Raw genomic sequence first — 19,964 nt, forward strand, 5'->3', positions numbered from 1 at the left:
GTTGTATCAAACTGCTACAGTGGTTCAAGAGGAATGCCCACCTCCACCTCCTCAAGCAACTAGGGATGGGCAATAAATGCCAGCCTTGCCAGTGATACCCACATCCAGAAAAAGTACTGTCAGCCCTGTACTGTCCTCTGTTCAGGTAAGCAGAGCTCCACTGACCAGCACTCAAGTGCTGGTTTAATTTTTAATGCCAGCAGAAAGCTGACAGTGCTGTCAGCTCCTTTCTAACATTAAACAGCTTTAAAACAAAAGTTCAATACAATTTTTTTGAAGTTTGCTTTCATCAGTTTTTCTTACACTGCATCCTGAGAGACTGCTGGTTATATTTCAATGCAAAGCCAAATTTCCTTTGCATGCAACACAAATTAAAAGTTTGGTTACAGCTAAAGTTAGCAACAGAAATATCATTTTATAAAACAGGAACATCTGCTGATACACAACTGTGTAATAATAACAACCTACAATCATGAAATACACAAGCTACTGCGGCTAAATGTCAAGCTGGTTTTATATAGTGTGGCAAGCATCCCAGACCAAACACAATTGAATTCCATAATCCACTCTGGACACACTCTTTCAGTGCATTAGCTCCACCTACAGAATGATGAGCATGCTTGGTACTCTCCCAGTACACTTTCGCCTTTGAAGTAAAAGCTGATAATCTGTGAATGCAGACTTAAAATGTGAAGTCATTTTTGCAGCCACCCACCTCCAGGAGGCGGTCTCCTGCCTTTAGCCTGCCATCTTGGATAGCCGCACCTTTTGGAAGGATGTTTTTCACGTAGATCGGTGCCGAGCCACCAACAGGGACATCCCGTGAAGTAATGCTGAACCCGAGGCCTTCAGGACCTAAACACAGAGAGAGGGAAACGTAAATTTCAGATTTTAGAGGAGAGACGATCAAATGATCTTTAGTAATAAAATAGTTATAATTGCAGAATGGTGGAACACAACATTTTTGCCTAAAAAAAATCTGATGATTACTTGCGATGTGAGAAAGCATTTTTGCAGTGAAACCTCTTTTATATGTTAAATGACAGGAAAGTGCACAGGGCATCGTTGGCCTTAAAGCAAAATTCAAATTATTGTTGCAGGACAAACGGAAAAAACATATATAAAAACAGCTGGATGTTGCAGGCTTATACCATTGTCTGGTTTTGCTAAATGCCAAGTGGTTGACTTTTACTCTCAGACTTCGTAACATTACCATGGCACCCTGTTTGCATCATAGCATTGTAACAATTTGCGCTCTATACAAATGTCAACAAAGATGTAAAATATCAATACTCAATCATTATAATGCAGTTCGGTCAGGAAGTACCACAATTGCTTCACACATCTCTGACCGCAGGTTCAAGTTCTGACAAAGGTTGAAATGCCAATATCGGCTTTAAGTGTGATTTCTTTATCCAGCAATCAGATGGATCACTAACGAAGCCAGGACAAAATAATGGGAGTTCCTTGTTACCACAACCATCATTAGGCAGATGTGCAACTTTTAAAAGTTCTTCATGGTATATCATTAAGTTCAGACAAGATTCACAACTGCACTTTTAAAAATATCGAAGAGATGAGGGAACAAGTGATGTTTTTTTTAAAAACTGAGAAAGCAAGAAAAAGAATCTTGGACGTTGCAGGACACCATCATAGTTAGAAGGAGTAAGACAGAAAATGAAGTATTGATTAGGTGATAACAAACTTGTGTTTTAAAAACCTGTAGATTGTAGGAATGTTGAGGTAGGCAAGCAGTTAAATTTGGGGGAGGGGGTGAAAGTTGATGCTAAAATAAAGTTCAAGTGATTGATTCTAACAATTAGACAGGCGATGGATAGGGGAAGGGGAAGAGGTTGAGTGAAACAGGGTCTGGTAACCATTTTGTGACACTGGAAGTGGGAGAGGTACTACCCTAAGTCATCCAATATCAAATAGGCTATAACCAGGAGGGAATTCAATTCAAATAATGCAACATTTTCATCCTGTTTTTAAGTCGGTTATGCAGCTCACATTTTAAGCCCAAATTCAAAAACAGCAAATGCTTCTGCACACCTCAAAAAATCTGCCAGCTAAAAAGTTCACAGACTGACCTTTCTGTAAGACAAATGAATGTCAATTACCTTCTATCATGGCAGGTAAACATCTCATGTTGACTGAAATGGATCAGTGACCTTATTCAATAATTAGAATAAATATACAATTTTCTGGAAAGATGATTGCTTGCATGAAATACCAATGAGAAACTCAAACGCCAAGATTGAGCCTCAACAACAACAATTACAAACAGAGCTCAGTGTGTTTAAATCTACAACAAAATAAAGTCCCTGTTATAATTTAACGAGCATGTTCATAGTGGATATGAGGTACATTAGCATGGCATCTGACCACGTACTACTATCCAATCAAGTAACAAACTATAAAGTTGATAGCCAGTTGGGGTTATTTCAGTTAGTTGTATATTCTATTAATACTGTAATTTACTTTGGATTAAAAATATGGCCCTGGATTTCAATTCAGACGCAATAGATGGGATGAAAGTCTCTTCTCCATCTGGTGGCTGCAGGGCTCCTCTGTGAAACTAATTGGGATAGCGTCAACCAAGCTTCTGGTAATTTAGCACCAATTTCCTACTGCAGTCCAAGCAGCCACAAGAATGCTGGCTTGGGGAATGGAAAGATCACACTTGTACAGTGGGTGATGCTGTTCTGAGGTTAGGAGCAAGGCAACTTGTTGGAGCACAGCAGTAGAGGACAAATGGAGAACAGCAGAGGTATCAAGCATTTGCATCATTGTTTACGTACCAACTTGCATTTATACAACTCTTTTAATGTACAAAAGAGGAAGTCATTGAGGAATTGTTAAATGTGAGATGAGAGATATTATAATAAATAAAAGGAAAATATGAGAGAAGCTATTAAGTCAAAGAAGGGCACAGTGCCGAGATGTGATGGAATACATCTCACGATCCTGAGGGAAAGCCGGTAACAAATAACGGAGGCCCTAGAAATTATATTTCAGGCTTCTATTGAGAATGGCCATGTGCTGGAGGATTGGAGAATGGCCAATATAATACCCATTTTCAAAAATAGTTAAATATCTGTGGCACGCAACATTCTGATATCATTAATTAAAGATGAAATTACTAAATAGCTAAATGGAGAGAAAATAATTAGAAGCAGCTTACATGGATTTCGGAAAAGAAGGTCATGCTTGAGAAATCTGACAAGATTCCTTTGAGGTAGTGCAAGGTTTGGCGGGTGGGGCAAATGCAATGGATGTGGTGGCAGCCAATATGCACACAGCAAGCTGCCTCAAACAGCAATGAAATAAATGACCAGACTATCTGCTTTAGGTGTTGGCTGAAGGATAAATATTTGGGCAGGAAACTGGGAGAACTCCGCTGCTCTTCTTCGAATCGTGCCGTGGAATCTCTTACCTGAGAGGGCAGACGGGGTCTTGGTTTAACGCCTCATCTGAAAGACGGCACCTCCAACAGTGCAGCACTCCCTTAGTTCTGTACAGGTGCGAGCCTAGATTATGTGCTCAAGTCTCTGGTGTGGGGCTTGAACCCACAACCTTCTGACCCACTGAGCCAAGGCTGAGACTGTAATAGTTCAGATATAGGGCTAGAGGGAGTAGTGCCCAAAATTGCAGATGATACTAAAATAGGAGGCACATTAAATAATTCTGAGTACCGAAGGAAGTTGCAAGGGAATACAGGCGACATGGTGAATGAAAAGTGACATATGAAATTCAATTCAATGAAATTCAAGTGTGAGGTGATACATTTTGTTAATAAAAATAACTATATTTGGAATAGTGAGAGGCTCGATGATGTGGATGAGCAGAGGAATTTGTAGTTCAGGTTCACAAGACGTTAAAAGCAGCACGTCAAGTAGAGAAGGCCATAAAAAAGCTAAGGAATATTGGGTTTTATGGCAAGAGATATAGAATATAAAGTTGAGGTGTAATGGTGAATCTATATAAAAGATTATTAAGACTAAAATTGGAGTAGTGAGTGCAGCTTTGGGCTCCACACTAGGACAATAGTTCAGGCATTACAGAGGGTACAGTGCAGATACACTAGGATGTGGCTTGGTATGAAGAAAAAATACAAATACGAAGAAACACTTAAAAAGAAATTGGAGCCGTTTTCATTGAAACAGAGGAGATTATGGGGTTATTTGATAGAGGGTGTTTTAAACTATGAATGGATTGAACAGGGTAGATAGAAACAGACCAGTTCCAGTGGCTAAGGGATCTAGAATAAAATATGTTTTTAACTCAGAGTTGTGAAGCTGTGGGATTACACTACTGGAGTTAGTGACTGAAGTAGAGATCATGTCAACATTTAAGAATAGGTTAGACGGGTGTTTGAAGGAAAGGGGGGGATATAGGAATATGGGAACAGGGTAGGCATAGGGCGTTCGGACTACCGCTCGTGTAAAGGATAAACACCAACATGGACTGGTTGGGTCGAATGGCCTGTTTACATGTTGTAATATCTATTTAATTCGAAGTAGAAGGGGTTTTACTTTACATTTGCCTGTGCCAGCCCCCCGAGTGCTTGATGGCACTTGAAACCAGGGCTAAACTGGGCTAGAAACAAATAGAGAACTTGCATTTATATAGCACCTTACATGATCGCAGGTCGTCCCAAAGAGCTTCACAGCCAAGGAAGTATTTTTGAAGTGTAGTCACTGTTGTAATGTAGGGAAACGTGGCAGCCAATTTGTGCACAGCAAGATCCCACAAACAGCAATGAGATAAATGGCCAGATAATTTGTTTTTAACAATATTGGTTGAGGGATAGATATTGGCCAGGACACCGGGGGGACTCCCCTGCTCTTCGTCGAATTAGTGCTGTGGGATCGAGAGGACAGATGATGTTTTCGTCTGTTTTCGACAGATGATGACTTGGTTTAATGATGACAACACTAGTTCTTCAATTCCATTAGCACGACAGCCAGCGAGAGTTGGGCCTGTCGTGCAGAAAAATGATGTGTGTGCATGCACAGAATTCTACTTCCACAGCTCACAGCTGCCATCCAGCTCTGCAGTGGTGCAGAAGGTAAGGTATCTAACATTTGGACTCAATAAACGAACATGAGTGTTCAGGAAACTAAGTATGAATCAATTTGTGTTCATTTTTATTTATTTTTAAATAGGTGCAAAATTAACTTCTATCAAACTATGTAGCATGTTTTCCAATCCTCTCTAATTACCCAGTCTTCTTTCCCATGGTTGTTCACTGCAATTGTCTTGCTGTTTTTGATAATTTTTTTTGCTAGTCTTTGAGTGCATTTTTTTTTAAACCATTCTCGTTCTGTTTTGCAAGTATCACCAGCATCTTTGAGTTCTGTACAGTTCTGCATCCCCTCCTCAGATAGTATGTTTAGAACTAGCTCGATGTAATTTGAAGTTCAGTGCACCAGACACACATTTGGTTTGATGCCGCTAACATTTGCATAGAATTATATAGAATTTACAGCACAGAAACAGGCAAATCGGCCAAGCTATTTACAATCTATATTAATGACTTAGATGAAGGGACCGAGTGTAATGTAACCAAGTTTGCTGTCGATACAAAGCTAGGTGGGAAAGCAAGCTGTGAAGAGGACACAGAGTCCACAAAGGGATATAGACAGGTCAAGTGAGTGGACAAGAAGGTGGCAGATGGAGTATAATTTGGGGAAATGTGAGGTTATTCACTTTGGTACAAAGAATAAAAACATAGAATTTTTTTTTTTTAAGTGTGAGAAACTATTAAATGTTAGTGTTCAGAGGGATTTGGGTGTCCTTGTACGTACAAACATACGAATTAAGAGCAGAAGTAGGCCATTTGGCCCCTCGAGCCTGCTCTGCCTTTTGATAAGATCATGGCTGATCTGATCGTGACCTCAACCCTACATTCCCGTCTACCTACTATAACCTTTGACTCCCTTGTTAATCAGGAAGCTATCCAACTCAGCCTTAAAAATATTCAGTGACCCTGCCTCCACCGCTCTCTGGGGAAGGGAGTTCCACAGACTCACGACCCTCAGAGAAAAAAATTCTCCTCATCTCCATCTTAAATGGGAGACCCCTTATTTTTAAACTGTGGCTCCGAGTTCTGGTCTCTCCCTAAAAGAGGAAACATCCTCTCAACATCTACCCCTTCAAGTCCTCTCAGGGTCTTATATGATTCAATAATATCACCTCTCATTCTTCTAAATTCTAGTGTATACAGGCCCAACTTGTCCAACCTTTCCTCATAAGATAACCCCCTCATCCCAGGAATCAGTCGAGTGAACCTTCTCTGAACCACCTCGAAAACAATTATGTCTTTTCTTAAATATGGAGACCAAAACTGCACACAGTATTCTACATGTGGTCTCACCAATGCCCTGTACAACTGCAGCAAAACATCTCTACTTTTATATTCCATTCCCCGTTACAATAAATGACAACATTCCATTTGCCTTCCTAATCACTTGCTGTACCTGCATACTAACTTTTTGTGATTCATGTACTAGGACACCCAGATCCCTCTGTACCTCAGAATTCTGCAATCTCTCTCCATTTAAATAATATACTGCTTTTCTATTCCTCCTGCCAAAGTGGACAAATTCACATTTTCCCACATTATACTCCATCTGCCAAATTTTTGCCCACTCACTTAACCTATCCATATTCCTTTGCAGACTCCTTATGTCCTCTTCACAACTTACTTTCCCACCTACCTTTGTGTCATCAGCAATAATTAGCAACCATACATTTGGAACCTTCATCCAAGTCATTGATATAGATTATAAATAGTTGAGGCCCAAGCACTGATCCCTGTAGCACTCCAGTCGTTACATCTTGCCAACCTGAAAATGACCCATTTATGCCTACTCTCTGTTTCCTGTTAGCTAACCAATCCTTTATCCATGCTAATATGTTACCCTCTACACCATGAACTCTTATTTTGTGTAGTGGCCTTTGATATGGCACCTTGTCAAATCACCACATCCACAGGATCCCCTTTGTCCACGTTGCTTGTTACTTCCTCAAAGAACTCGAATAAATTAGTCAAATACGATTTCCCTTTCACAAAACCATGTTGACTCTGCCTCATTGCATTGAGATTTTCTAAGTGCCCTGCTATAGACTCCTTAATAATAGATTCTAGCATTTTCCCTATGACAGATGTTAAGCTAACTGGCCTGTAGTTTCCTGCTTTCTGTCTCCCTCCTTCCTTGAATAGAGGGGTTACATTCGCTATTTTCCAATCTGATGGGATCCTTCCAGAATCTAGGGAATTTTGGAAAATTAATACCAATGCATCTACTATCTCTGCAGCCAATTCTTTTAAGACCCTGGGATGAAGTCTGTCAGGACCTGGGGACTTGTCAGCTTTTAGTTCTGATAATTTTTTCAGAACCCTTTCCCTGGTGATTGTAAATGTTTTAAGTTCCTCCCTCCCTTTCACCTCTTGATTCACAATTATTTCTGGCTTGTTATTTGTATCCTCTGCAGTGAAGACGGATGCAAAATATCTGTTCAATTCCCCAGACTCACTCTCTTGAAGACCAACACTCACTTTACTTGCTCATTTCCTTTTTAAATACCTGTAGAAACTCTTACTATCTGTTTTTATATTTCTAGCTAGCTTTCTCTCGTACTCGAATTTCTCCCTCCTTATTATTCTTTTAGTCATTCTTTGCTGTGTTTTATATTCTGTCCAATCTTCTGACCTGCCACTAATCTTTGTGGAATTGTATGCTTTTTCTTTCAATTTGATACTATCTTTAACTTCCTTAGTTAGCCACGGATGGTACGTCCTTCCCCTAAAGTCTTTCTTTCTCACTGGAATGTACATGAAACACAAAGTTAACATGCAGGTACAGCAAGCAATTAGGAAGGCAAATGGTATGTTGGCCTTTATTGCAAGGGGGTTGGAGTACAAGAATAAGGAAGTCTTGCTGCAATTGTACAGGGCTTTGGTGAGATCACACCTGGAGTACTGTGCACTGTTTTAGTTTCCTTATCTAAGGAAGGATATACTTGCCTTAGAGGCTGTGCAACGAAGGTTCGCCAGATTGATTCCCGGGATGAGAGGGTTGGCCTATGAGGAAAGATTGAGTAGAATGGGCCTATACTCTCAGGAGTTTAGAAGAATGAAAGGTGATTTCATTGAAACATAGAAGATTCTGAGGGGGCTTGACAAGGTAGATGCTGAAAGGCTTTTTCCCCCAGCTGGAGAGTCTAGAACTAGGGGACATAGTCTCAGGAAAAGGGGTCGGCCATTTAAGACAGAGATGAGGAGAAATTTCTTCACTCAGAAGGTTCTGAATCTTTGGGATTCTCAGCTGTGGATGTTCAGTGGTTGAGTATATTCAAGGCTGGGCTCGATCGGCTTTTGAACTCGAAGGGAATCAGGGATATGGGGATCAGGCAGGAAAGTGGAGTTGAGGTCAAGATCAGTCATGATCTTATTGAATGGCTCGAGGGACTATATGGCCTACTCCTGCTCCTATTTCTGATGTTCAAATGGCCTATTCTGGTGTTTATGCTCCACATAAGCCTCCTCCCACCCGATCTGCATATCCTTGTACTCCTTTCTCCCTCATGTACTTATCCAGTTTCCCCTTAAATGCATTTATGCTATTTGCCTCAACTACTCCACATGTAGCAAGTTCCACATTCTAACCAGACTCTGGGTAAAGAAGTTAGGGATTTTTCTTCCATCAACCAGAAGAGGAGAAAATATTGTTTTATTTAGTTTTAATAGATTTTTAAAAATAACATTAAAATGTTCAATCTCTCCTCCATGTTCCGATACTAACATCGTTTTAGGCTTTAGGATGTGGACACGTCAGGGAAGAGGGGTTAGAGAAGGAATAAAATTAGCAAAAGCAAACATTTATTTTTAAAAATTAGGATTTTTGTAATTTTTTTTCCCACGGGAAAGGAATGGCATCCAAAGCTGGAGCTCCCTGGATGACTAAAAATAGAGATTAAAATGAAACAGAAAAAGATTTACGGCAAATGTAAGGTTCATAATAAAGTACAGAGGAGATCTAAAAAAGGGAATAAGAGAGGTAGAGAGAGTATGAGAAAAGATTAGCGGCTAACATAAAAGGGAACACAAAAGTCTTTTATAAACATATAAATATTAAAAGGGTAGTCAAAGGAAGGGAGGGACCGATTAGGGACAAAAAAAAGAGATCTTATTGTGGAGACAGAGGGTATGGCTGAGGCACTAAATGAATACTTTGCATCCGTCTTCACTAGAGAAGAGGATGCGGCCATTGTAGCAGTAGAGGAGGAGGTAGGAGTGATATTGAATAGGATAAAAATAGATAAAGAGGAGGTACTTAAAAGATTGGCAGTACTCAAAGTAAAAAGTCACCTGGTCCAGATGGGATGCATTCTAGGTTACTGAGGGAAGGGAGGGTGGAAATAGCAGAGGCTCTGGCCACAATCTTCTAATCCTCCTTAGATATGGGTACGGTGCTGGAGGACTGGAGGATTGCAAATGTTGCACCCCTGATCAAAAAAGGGGAGAGGGCTATACCCGACAATTACAGGCCAGTTAGCCTAACGTCGGTGGTGGAGAAACTTTTAGAGACAATAACCTGGGACAAAATTAATTGGCACTTGGAAAAGCATAAATGAAATTCAGCATGGATTTGTTGAAGGAAAAGCATGGCTGACTAACTTGATTCAGTTTTTTGATGAAGTAATGGAGAGGGTTGAGGGTAGTGCGGTTGATGTTGTGCATATGGACTTTCAAAAGGCATTTGATAAAGGACCACACACTAGACTTGTTAGCAAAATTCAAGCCCTTGGGATTAAAGGAACAGCGGCAGCATGGATACAAAATTGGCTAAGGGACAGAAAGCAGGGAGTAGTGGTGAACGGTTGTTTTTCAGACTGGAGAGAAGTAGACAGTGGTGTTCCCCAAGGGTCAGTATTAGGACCACTGCTCTTTTTGATATATATTAATAACCTAAACCTGGGGATAGAGGGTATAATTTTTTAAGTCTACAGATGAAATGAAACTCAGAAATGTAGTAAACAATGTGGAGGATAGTAACAGACTTCAGGAGGACATAGCAGATGGCAGGTGAAATTTAACGCAGAGAAGTGTGAAGTCATACATTTTGGTTGGATGAAAGAGAGGCAATATAAACGAAATGGTACAATTTTAAAGAGAATGCAGGAACAGAGAGACCAAGGGGTGCACATAGACAAATCTTTGAAGGTGGCAGGACAAGTTGAGAAGGCGGTTAAAAAATTGGATCCTGGGCTTTATTAATAGAGGCATAGAGTACAAATGCAAGGAAGTTATGCTGAACCTTTATAATACACTGGTTAGGCCTCAGCTGGAATACTGTGTTCAATTCTGGGCACCGCACTTTAGGAAGGACGTCAAGGCCTTAGAGAGGGTGCAGAAGAGATTTACTAGAATGGTACCAAGGATGAGGGACTTCAGTTATGTGGAGAGACTGGAGAGGCTGGGGTCGTTCTCCATAGAACAGAGAAGGTTAAGAGGAGATTTGATAGAGGTATTCAAAATCATAAGAAACATAAGAAATAGCGGCAGAAGTAGGCCATACAGCCCCTCGAGCCTGCTCCGCCATTCAATAGGATCGTGGCTGATCTTTCACCTCAACTTCACTTTCCCGCCCGATCCCCATATCCCTTGATTCCCCGTGAGTCCAAAATCTATTTATCTCAGCCTTGAATATATTCAACGACTCAGCATCCACAGCCCTCTGGGGTAGAGAATTCCAAAGATTCATAACCTTCTGAGTGAAGAAATTTCTCCTTATCTCAGTTTTAAATGGCCGACCCCTTATCCTGAGATTATGCTCCCTAGTTTGAGACTCTCCAGCCAGAGGAAACAACCTCTCAGCATCTACCCTGTCAAGCCCCCTCAGAATCTTCTATGTTTCAATGAAATCACCTCTCATTCTTCTAAACTCCAGAGAATATAGGTTCATTCTGCTCAATCTCTCATCATATGACAACCCTCTCATCCCAGAAATCAATCTGGAGAACCTTTGTCGGACCGCCTCTAAGGCAAGTATATCCTTCCTTAGATAAGGAGACTAAAACTGTACACAGTACTCCAGGTGAGGTCTCACCAAAGCCCTGTACAACTGTAGCAAAACTTCCTTACTCTTGAACTCCAACCTCTTTGGAACGGTTTTGATAGAGTAAATAAGGAGAAACTGTTTCCAGTGGCAGAAGGGTCGGTAACCAGAGGGCACAGATTTAAGGTGATTGGCAAAAGGGCCGAGGCGACATGAGGAAACATTTTTTTTTAACACAGCGAGTTGTAATGATCTGGAATGCACTGCCTGAAAGGGTGGTGGAAGATGATTCAATAGCAACTTTCAAAGGAGAATTGGATAAATACTTGAAGGGAAAAAATTTACAGGGCTATGGGGAAAGAGCAAGGGAATGGGACTAATTGGATAGCTCTTTCAAAGAGCCAGCACAGGCACGGTGTGCCAAATGGCCTCCACTGTACCAACTATAAAACTATGCTCATTACAGTAAGTGATGTTAGTGCTGAGGAATGAAACTCTTTAACCACGTTTCACTTGTTAGCCTCAAGTATTCCCACATCATGAATAAAACAGCTCTATTTTGAGAAACACGAATGAAGGGCCAAGACCAATAGTGCAGACACCACCATGGTTCAAAATATTATGAGGGAAGACAAAGTGAATCAGTAAATGGCAATCCAATGACACCAAGATTAGATTTTAAAAGCTTCAAGATTTTAGGAAGAAAGTCTGAGGGCGGTAAGGATTTCCATAGTTCTGAGGTCCTGGAATGAATAATTTAACGTAGGATACTGTGCAATGAGACTTGATTTCAACACTGCGTGGATGCAGCAAGGAAAAAAAGCACAAGAGGAGACCAGGTTTCTTGGAGGCAGCTTTAGAAATCGAAGAGATGGGCAAATTCCACTTGTCAAAGAAGATATGTTTACCTAAAGAACAGCAGTCACTCCTTTCAAAAAAAAAAGTAATCCAACACTGTGAAGTTCTTTGAGTTATTCTGATATAAAAGCTTTGTTATTTATAAGATTGCTGATCATGAAGAAGGTCTAAAGGTGGAACCTTGACAGTTAAGGGATGCCCGTTGGTGGTTAGATTTGTGAGAGAAATGAAGTAGTTGTGTCTTTGAATAATTCAAAGAAGATTTTCACTGCCAAAGGGCAAAGAGATCAAGATATCGCAATTCAGCTATCAGGTTGCGCACACTGATGGCATGTGATCTGAAGGAAATTGATCAATGTTGAGTGGAATAATCAGGGAAAAAATGGATTGCGTTGTGTAATGAGTGGAGAAGATCACTGGTAAAGAAGGGAACAGAGTGGGAGAGAACACAGAACCCTGGAAACCTGAATTAATAGAAAAGGAGTCAGAGGATGACCCTTTAACTATAGGATAGATAGAGTAATTTTACAGGAAAGTGGATTGTCATCAACATAGATCACACAATGAAAAATTACTTAGAGGTGCACATTTCTCTACCCGACCAAAGGTTTTGGAAGCATCCGCAGCAATTGCAGATGACCCAATAGAGTGATCCAATAGAGTGAAGAGGAGGAGACACCATAATCATAATGAATCACCATGTCAAAAACCAAAATAGAGATTTAGGCCAAACCCATGGACTTAATAGATAATTTGAGAATTGACATCACCTTCCATAACTTTAGAAGGTACTGATGCAAGAACAAAAGAGCTCATATCCTATCCTGCATCAAGTCCCGTTCACTCATAATCCCTATCCTTGCTGACGTACATTAGCTCCTGGTCCCCCAAAGCTTCAAATATAAAATTCTCATCTTGTGTTGAAATCCCTTCATGGCTTCATCCTATCTTATATCTGTTATCTCCTGCAGCCCGACAAACTCTCCATTCCTCTGACTCTAGCATCATCTGCATCCATTCCCTTCGCAACACCACTGTTCACCATGTCGTCAACAGCTTGATCCCCACATTCTGAAATTCCCTCCCTAAACACCTCTGCCTCTTCAGCTCCATCTCCTCCTTTAAGACCTTCCTTAAAACCCAGCTCCTTGACCAGGCTTTTGGTCATCCACTTAATATCCTCTTTTTTGGCTCGGCATCCATTTTTTCCCCACCATTCAATGAGATCATGGCTGACTTGTACCTCAACTCCATTTATCCGCATTAGCTCCATATCGCTTAATACCCTTACTTAACACAAAATGGGATGTTATTCTACATTAAAATAATATAAATGCAAGTTAAAGTTATTTTAAGGGAAAGAGGGATCATTTGTCTTGGGTATGGGGTGAACACAAGCAAAGATCAGGTGCGGAATAAAGAATGTTCTGTATTGCTTGAACAACCTGTTACAGCAGCTGAATATTTCGATTCCTTACACCAGTCACTCATCCTGTCTCTAAGTGAGATATTGGTCCGGATTTTCCTCTGAAAATAATGGCGAGGCTAGCAGGGCTCACCGTTATTTCTGTGCATCAGGTACAGCAACTTCCGGCAACTGCACATGCGCAAACGCAGAAATCCGGCAGTTGCTCTACCAGATGCCCTGCTCCTCCATCAACACCGCGACAATGACAACTCGCTGGCTGACTCACCGTTCAAATTAATGGAACAGCATGAAGTTCCTGCACTGCCCTAATGGATATGAACTAATCTCACCAAAAAAAAGTCGATATTTAAGTCTAAGCACACTTTTAACGGCGTGGTAAGTCTTAATGACTGCCAAACAACGTTCCAGGCACTGAAAATTAATTTTTTCAAGTGTGGAGTCTCATTCCTTCAGATTTTAATTGTTGTCGGACATTTTAAAAAAATAATTTTAATTTTTTTACTTTTTCTTTCTGTCTCTTTTATCTTTATCTCTTAATTCAATATTTCTTACTCTCTCTTTATTTCGCTTTGTGTACCTGATCTGACATTGAATTCACGATTCTAACTTGCACTTCCTGGCTCTGACTCTTCGCTGCTCATCAGATGCTTTAATCTGATTGATCCCAGGTCCCAGCTGCACTGTAGAGAGTGCATTTTGCATTCAGCGCCGCATGAGAGGGAACTTGCCGTGAAAAAAAACGAGAAAAGTTTATGGGTAAGTGCAAGTCTAACAATGACGGGCGCCATTCATTCGCCGCTCAGAGGAAAATCCTCCGAGTGGCGAATATATTGCTCGTGCCAGTGTTGAATTATGGGCCGTTTTACACTATGGATTTGTGCCCACACAAAACTAGGCTGAGATTAGCCAAATTAATTTCACAAAGGACGATTACAACTTGTAAAATAGACGACGCGTTGCTCTCATTTGTCTGGAATGTCTGGAAGTTCCTGAGGTTAAAGAACCTCAATCTACTGCACAACTTTGTCCCTTTGTAGGAATGTTTTTGGTTTTATGCATTCAATATGGAGCTATTTGTATTTTGGTGTTCTCAGTTATAGATTGGGGGTGAGAGAAAGAGAGTCACAGTATTAGTATTTGGGAGATCTCTGCCTAAGGGGAAATGGTGTCTGCTGACTACACAAATGAGTCCAGTCTGAAGAGTGAGTAGCGGTGGCTTGTACATTCAGTGTAGTGGGCACTATAACTGACTGTTATGTACCTCATGTGAATACCATGTCATTCAGAAATAGCTCAGCAGAGATATTACTTATCAGCACTACAGATCTTGCCTCAAAACTGACCCGTTGTATAGCATTTACCACCTTCTTGATTGGATGGAAATAAAACTAGACCAGGAGGAAAAACACAAAGAAAAGAACAACCAAAATTTTATACAATGACCTTTAAACCTCACTGCAGCATGGAACATTCACATCTTTCTTTGAAGAGTTCAAGTTTTTCATTTTACCTACTTATATATAAAATGAAAGATAAACTTCTCTAAATCTCAACCTGAACATCACGACATTTTTACATCTGCAATAGCCTTCACAGTAACATGTAAAAACTTGTTTTGCAGGCAGCTTAGTATCCAAATCCGATTTTCACTATGATTTTAATGTTGCACAAATTCATCAATTGATTTTTAATGATGTTCTTTTGCCAATTTTCTCTCCTTCTGAAAGCATCACCTCCTGTTGGGATACGGTTACATAGGTGCTGGTTACCCACCAGGACTTCGCCCTAGTAAACACTTGTTGGGTGTGCCCAGAGCAAGTGTCAGCAATATATGTAATATTGGGGGGCATTACAGCTGAGCCCAATCCTGTCCTTACCTGACATCCAACATGTATGCAGCACACTATGGGTCACTGGAGAGTTATCAGGAGCCAAAACCTCAGCTATCTTTCTTCTCCATAGCCCAATTGTAATACTCCAATTGCTACCCTGGCCAATATCAGCCAACTCAGCACAAGCTAGGAATTTAACCTTGGACCTTCATCTAACCACCCCATATCTAACCTCCCTCTGCGAGATCCATGAATGTGTGGTCACCATTCAGCTCCATGCTCATCTCTCTGACAATTTCTTGTTTGAATCATTCCAGTCTTGTGCCCCCGCTGAGTTCACCCTGCTCAAAGTCACCAATATAATTTGTGACAGTAGTGTTTTATACTTCTTCAACCTCGCCATGGCATTAAACATGGGTTAGCCACTCCATCTTCCTCCATTGCCACTCTTCCATAGTTTACCTAATGGGACTGCCCTCAGCTGCTTCTACTCCTTCCTATGGCAATGTAGCCAGCACATCTCCAGCAATGGCTTCCCTTACCACCCCATCCTCGTAGGTGACCTCTGGAGTACCCCAAAATTGTACCCTTGGCCTCCCGTTTACATGTTGCTCCTTGACAATATTAACCATAGGAATAGAGTCAGTTTTTGAAACACTCTACTGGTCTACCATCAACCTCAAATACACAACCACCTTCGTATTATCAGACTGCTAGTCCAACAAGTTGTGAATGCACCACAACTTCATCCAACTGAACATCATGACATCTGAATCCATCTCGGAAATAAACGGCATATTAGTTCAAATACTAACTGGTGACTTAAAAGTCGTGAGTTCAAATTCCATCAAGTTACAAAATTGAATTCAATAAACCTGGTATTTTGTGGGCGGCTGTGTTGATGTAAAAACTCAACTGGTTCATCAATGTCCTTCAAGGATGGAAACCTGCCACCCCTACCCAGTTTGCTCCATATGTGACTCTAGTCCCACAATTTATGGCTGACTGAGTTTTAAAACCCACCTTGCTATTTCTCTCAATTTTCAAAAGTCCCTTCAAAGTTACATCTCTTAAGCCTTCCAGTACTCATCAGCATCAGAGTCTATTCAGTGAAACACCTTGGGATGTTTTAGCACATTAAAGGTGCTTTATAAAGGTGAGTTATTGTCATATGGCTTTCTGGTGTGATTTACAGCCAAAGTTCACTGTATCAGAACTACATATAATCTCAAACATCTGCAAAGCTAGAAACTGCAATGGTAGAAATTGTTTGTCACAATCTTGAGTATCAAGGTGATGCAAAGGGGTAGGTAACCTTACCAATAAAATTACATCACACAATGTACAGGTGTTACATTGCAAGCAATACATGGAGAATAGGAGGATTGTGTAAAGTATACAGAACCGTTAAGTTTTACTTAATTTTATGGGGTTCTTTTGTTTCAAATATTAGTTATTGCAAATAAGATCTGAAAATATCCCTGTCCAACTGTGTCATTCTCCGGTTTTAAAATCATACAGGAAGAAAATTCTTGAATAGTCATGTCTTTAATGCAATCATCCTGCACATCAAATCCATTTGGTTATTCTTGACAGCTTTATTAACCATGGAATTTGACTGCTTTCAGTTCCACAATATTTCCTTGAAACCTTTCAATGTAATCAATAAAAGCAGAATGTTTTTTCAATATTTTGGCGATTAGCAATACTGCACATATCAATTTCTTACCTTTCTTCAGCTGAATATTGAGTTTCTTCCCTACTTTTTTGGTGTTGAATCCTGTGGTAGGTGTAGAGCTCAATCTTTGGGGAGTTAGATTCTGGCCTGTCGGAGGTTTTGACACCGAGTTCTGATTGTGAGGTAGATGAGAGTAGGAAGCAGTCTGATCGGCCTCGTTGCTTGTTCGAGACAACCTCTGTGGCATTTCATCAAAGCTTGCATTCATAGCACTCTTTCGATCACTGGGCTGAGTGTCTGTGTTGCTTCGACTGGAATAAAAGGTATTTTTATCGCCAAAAGAGACTTGTTCGTACTGCTCTTTATTTGCTGCAGGGACCACGTGGAACCAAATAACATGTGAACGCATGGCTTGGCGAAACATATGTTGTGCTCTAGATTTAGGAAGGAAGGGAAATTAACAAATTAAGGCTGTCAGTCTTAACAGATTATTAACATAATTACTATCATTAATTACATGGCATGGAAGTTTTTTTTTAAAAAGCAAATGCAGAAACTGCATAAATATTAACTGAATAGAAGCATTAATTACATCAGCGACTACCACTTATTATTGATGGGGGTTGAGGGATTAATAGTTATTCACCTGTTAATGTGAATGCAGAAAACATACCTGCAAAACGAAGTACATTTCAACAAGCTATTGTATTGCGAAAGAGAACAACAGGTTCATGTACTTTTACTGAACTATACGTAAGGTACGGACATATCATACTGTGAGATTTACACTTAAATGTACACCATGTAGACAAAATACGTACTGTTCAAATCGTGTATTTCGCAAATCACCACCATTTATTTTCACGATGCAATCATTCTCATTAAACAGTTTCTCCCGCTCAGCTTTACCACCTTTCTCCAGTCGCTTCACCAGTAATCCCAGGGTCCTACAAGAAAACGATCATTGCTCTTCATTTAGCACTTCAAAGTACCGTGCGTAAAACACAATGGAATGCAAAATGCTCTCCTTCAGTTATTATTGCACTACGAATACATTTACATTGCACCTGCCTTTAGACAACCTTGTTAGATTAATGAAGAGCTATCACACTCCAGTGTGACACAAATCTTATCTCACCATATGACAACATTGCCACTAGAATTATCAAATTCCCAGCAATTATTACCAAAGAAATCCACATTTTTCAAGTGTTTTAAGATGCTAATGTTGACTAAAGTGGCAAGATTATAGTTTATTCCCATACAGCAATCTATACTAATTTTTTATTGTTGAACACAGCAATCTATACTAATTTTTTTTTAAAAATCGGTGTATGATGTTGGAGATAATCATTGCAAGTCTATGACTTTTGTGAAATTTGAGTTTATCCCAAGCTGGCAAAATAAGCACATCATCCCTTCCTGTTGTACATAACTGTATCTAAAAACACAGGACAATGGAATTCCCAGTTTATTCCCTATGTGAGGAACAGCTTTATAACCAACTAATGGGATGGACGGGTTAATCACTTAAGTCGCACTCCAGGACCTGGGTACACAATCTAGGCTTATACCTCAGTGAAGTACTTAGGTAGTGCTACGTTGTTGGAGGTGCTGTCTTTAGGAAGATATATTAAACAAACTGAGGCCCCAAGTGCTTGCTCAGGTGGGCATAAGAGATCCCACAGTATTGTTTGAAGATCAGGACTTTTCCTGGTGTTCTAACAATATTCCTTCTTCAACCACCATCAAAAACAGATCAACGAGATATGCATTTCACTTGCTGTTTGACTGCAATTCAAAAGTAATTCATTGGTTGTGAAGCACTTGGGGACATCCTGAAGACATGATAAGACACTGCAGAAATGCAACTGCTTTCTCTTGCAGTAAACTCTTCTGCCATTATTACTTTTAATTTGCTGAATTTAGACATCTGTACTATGCTCATTTTAAAAAAAGCTCTCCTCTCTTTACCCACACCAACTCGAATTTGGAGAGAAAAGCAAACAAGAATTCAAAGTGAAGGTCTTAGTGAGTTTGAGCAGTATTTGAATATTAATATCTCTGCCCCTAAGATACATTCAACTACGTCTATATCTCTGGCAGAAAATGCATGACAAGAGGATGGTTACTTGTAAAAATAGGAAGAGACAACATGGAGCCCAGATGAAGTAATGTAACTACAACTTTACTTTTGAATAGCTAAATATTTATTTCAGGCATCTTATCAATAAGTTTAGGGAGACTACTGAATATCTTAGTGAAGGTGCAAGACCTGGTTCCTCAATTCAGGAAATATTTGCTATCTTGTACAATTATTTTAAGCCAGTATCACAGAACAGATACTGTTACAGCTTAAATAGTGTAAACTACACTAAGTCACTTTAACAATTCACACAAATTATCCCTACTGATGGGGTATAGCACCAGGAAACAGAAAGGATTTTTATAAGCATTTGGAACTGCCTGAGGTGGTTGAAGTTGGTGCTTAAAAATGAGACACATAAATTAACTGCCTATCGAAAGTAAAATGATTCCAGTTTAACTTCATAAATGATGACATGGGGTAAACAGTACTACATGTGATAAGAGCATTATAGTGAATGATTGCAAGTTTAGATTGAAATAATACTTGGGATGCTCCTCACAGCTGGATGTAACACAGCATTTGTACACATCACTACCAGTTTAATCCACCTCAACACCTGATGGCCATCAATTCAGGCTGTCAAGTGAAATTTAAAGCATGGAGCTTCAATGGAAAAGCAGGAGAACCAGCTCCAGTCACTCACACAGTGTTACAAAGTACTGGATGTGATGTCCGTAGACAGCAGAAAGTTTAGCACATCTGTTACGGACATGCGCAGAAATTTAATTACTGGTCAGGTTAAATAAATAGTTTGCAAATTTAAGCAGAAGTAATTAGTGCAAAATACCGTTGTAACAGTGCACGAAAAAAATAATCTGATCAATATACAACTTGCATTTATATAGACTTCAAAGCTAATTAACTACTTATGAAGTGCAGTTACTGTTATATAGGCAAACGTAGCAGTCAATTTTTGCACAGTGAGAACCCATGAACAGCAAATGAATGATCA

At 40.0% G+C, this 19,964-nt stretch overlaps 1 protein-coding gene across 4 annotated transcripts in view; it reads right to left on the bottom strand.

Annotated features, from left to right (window-relative positions):
- LOC137344561 (partitioning defective 3 homolog) overlaps positions 1–19,964 on the bottom strand; it is a 735,052-nt gene that overhangs the window by 268,566 nt on the left and 446,522 nt on the right. For all 4 annotated transcript variants that reach the window (XM_068007624.1, XM_068007617.1, XM_068007634.1 and 1 more), the window contains exons 8-10: positions 17,685–17,810; positions 16,915–17,297; positions 716–855 (exon numbers count right to left, since the gene is read on the bottom strand). In XM_068007624.1, the coding sequence (XP_067863725.1) occupies positions 716–855; positions 16,915–17,297; positions 17,685–17,810 (649 nt within the window). The remainder of the gene's footprint in view (positions 1–715; positions 856–16,914; positions 17,298–17,684; positions 17,811–19,964) is intronic.

This window comes from Heptranchias perlo, chromosome 2 (genome assembly GCF_035084215.1).
Source record: "Heptranchias perlo isolate sHepPer1 chromosome 2, sHepPer1.hap1, whole genome shotgun sequence".
NCBI classification, from domain to species: domain Eukaryota; kingdom Metazoa; phylum Chordata; class Chondrichthyes; order Hexanchiformes; family Hexanchidae; genus Heptranchias; species Heptranchias perlo.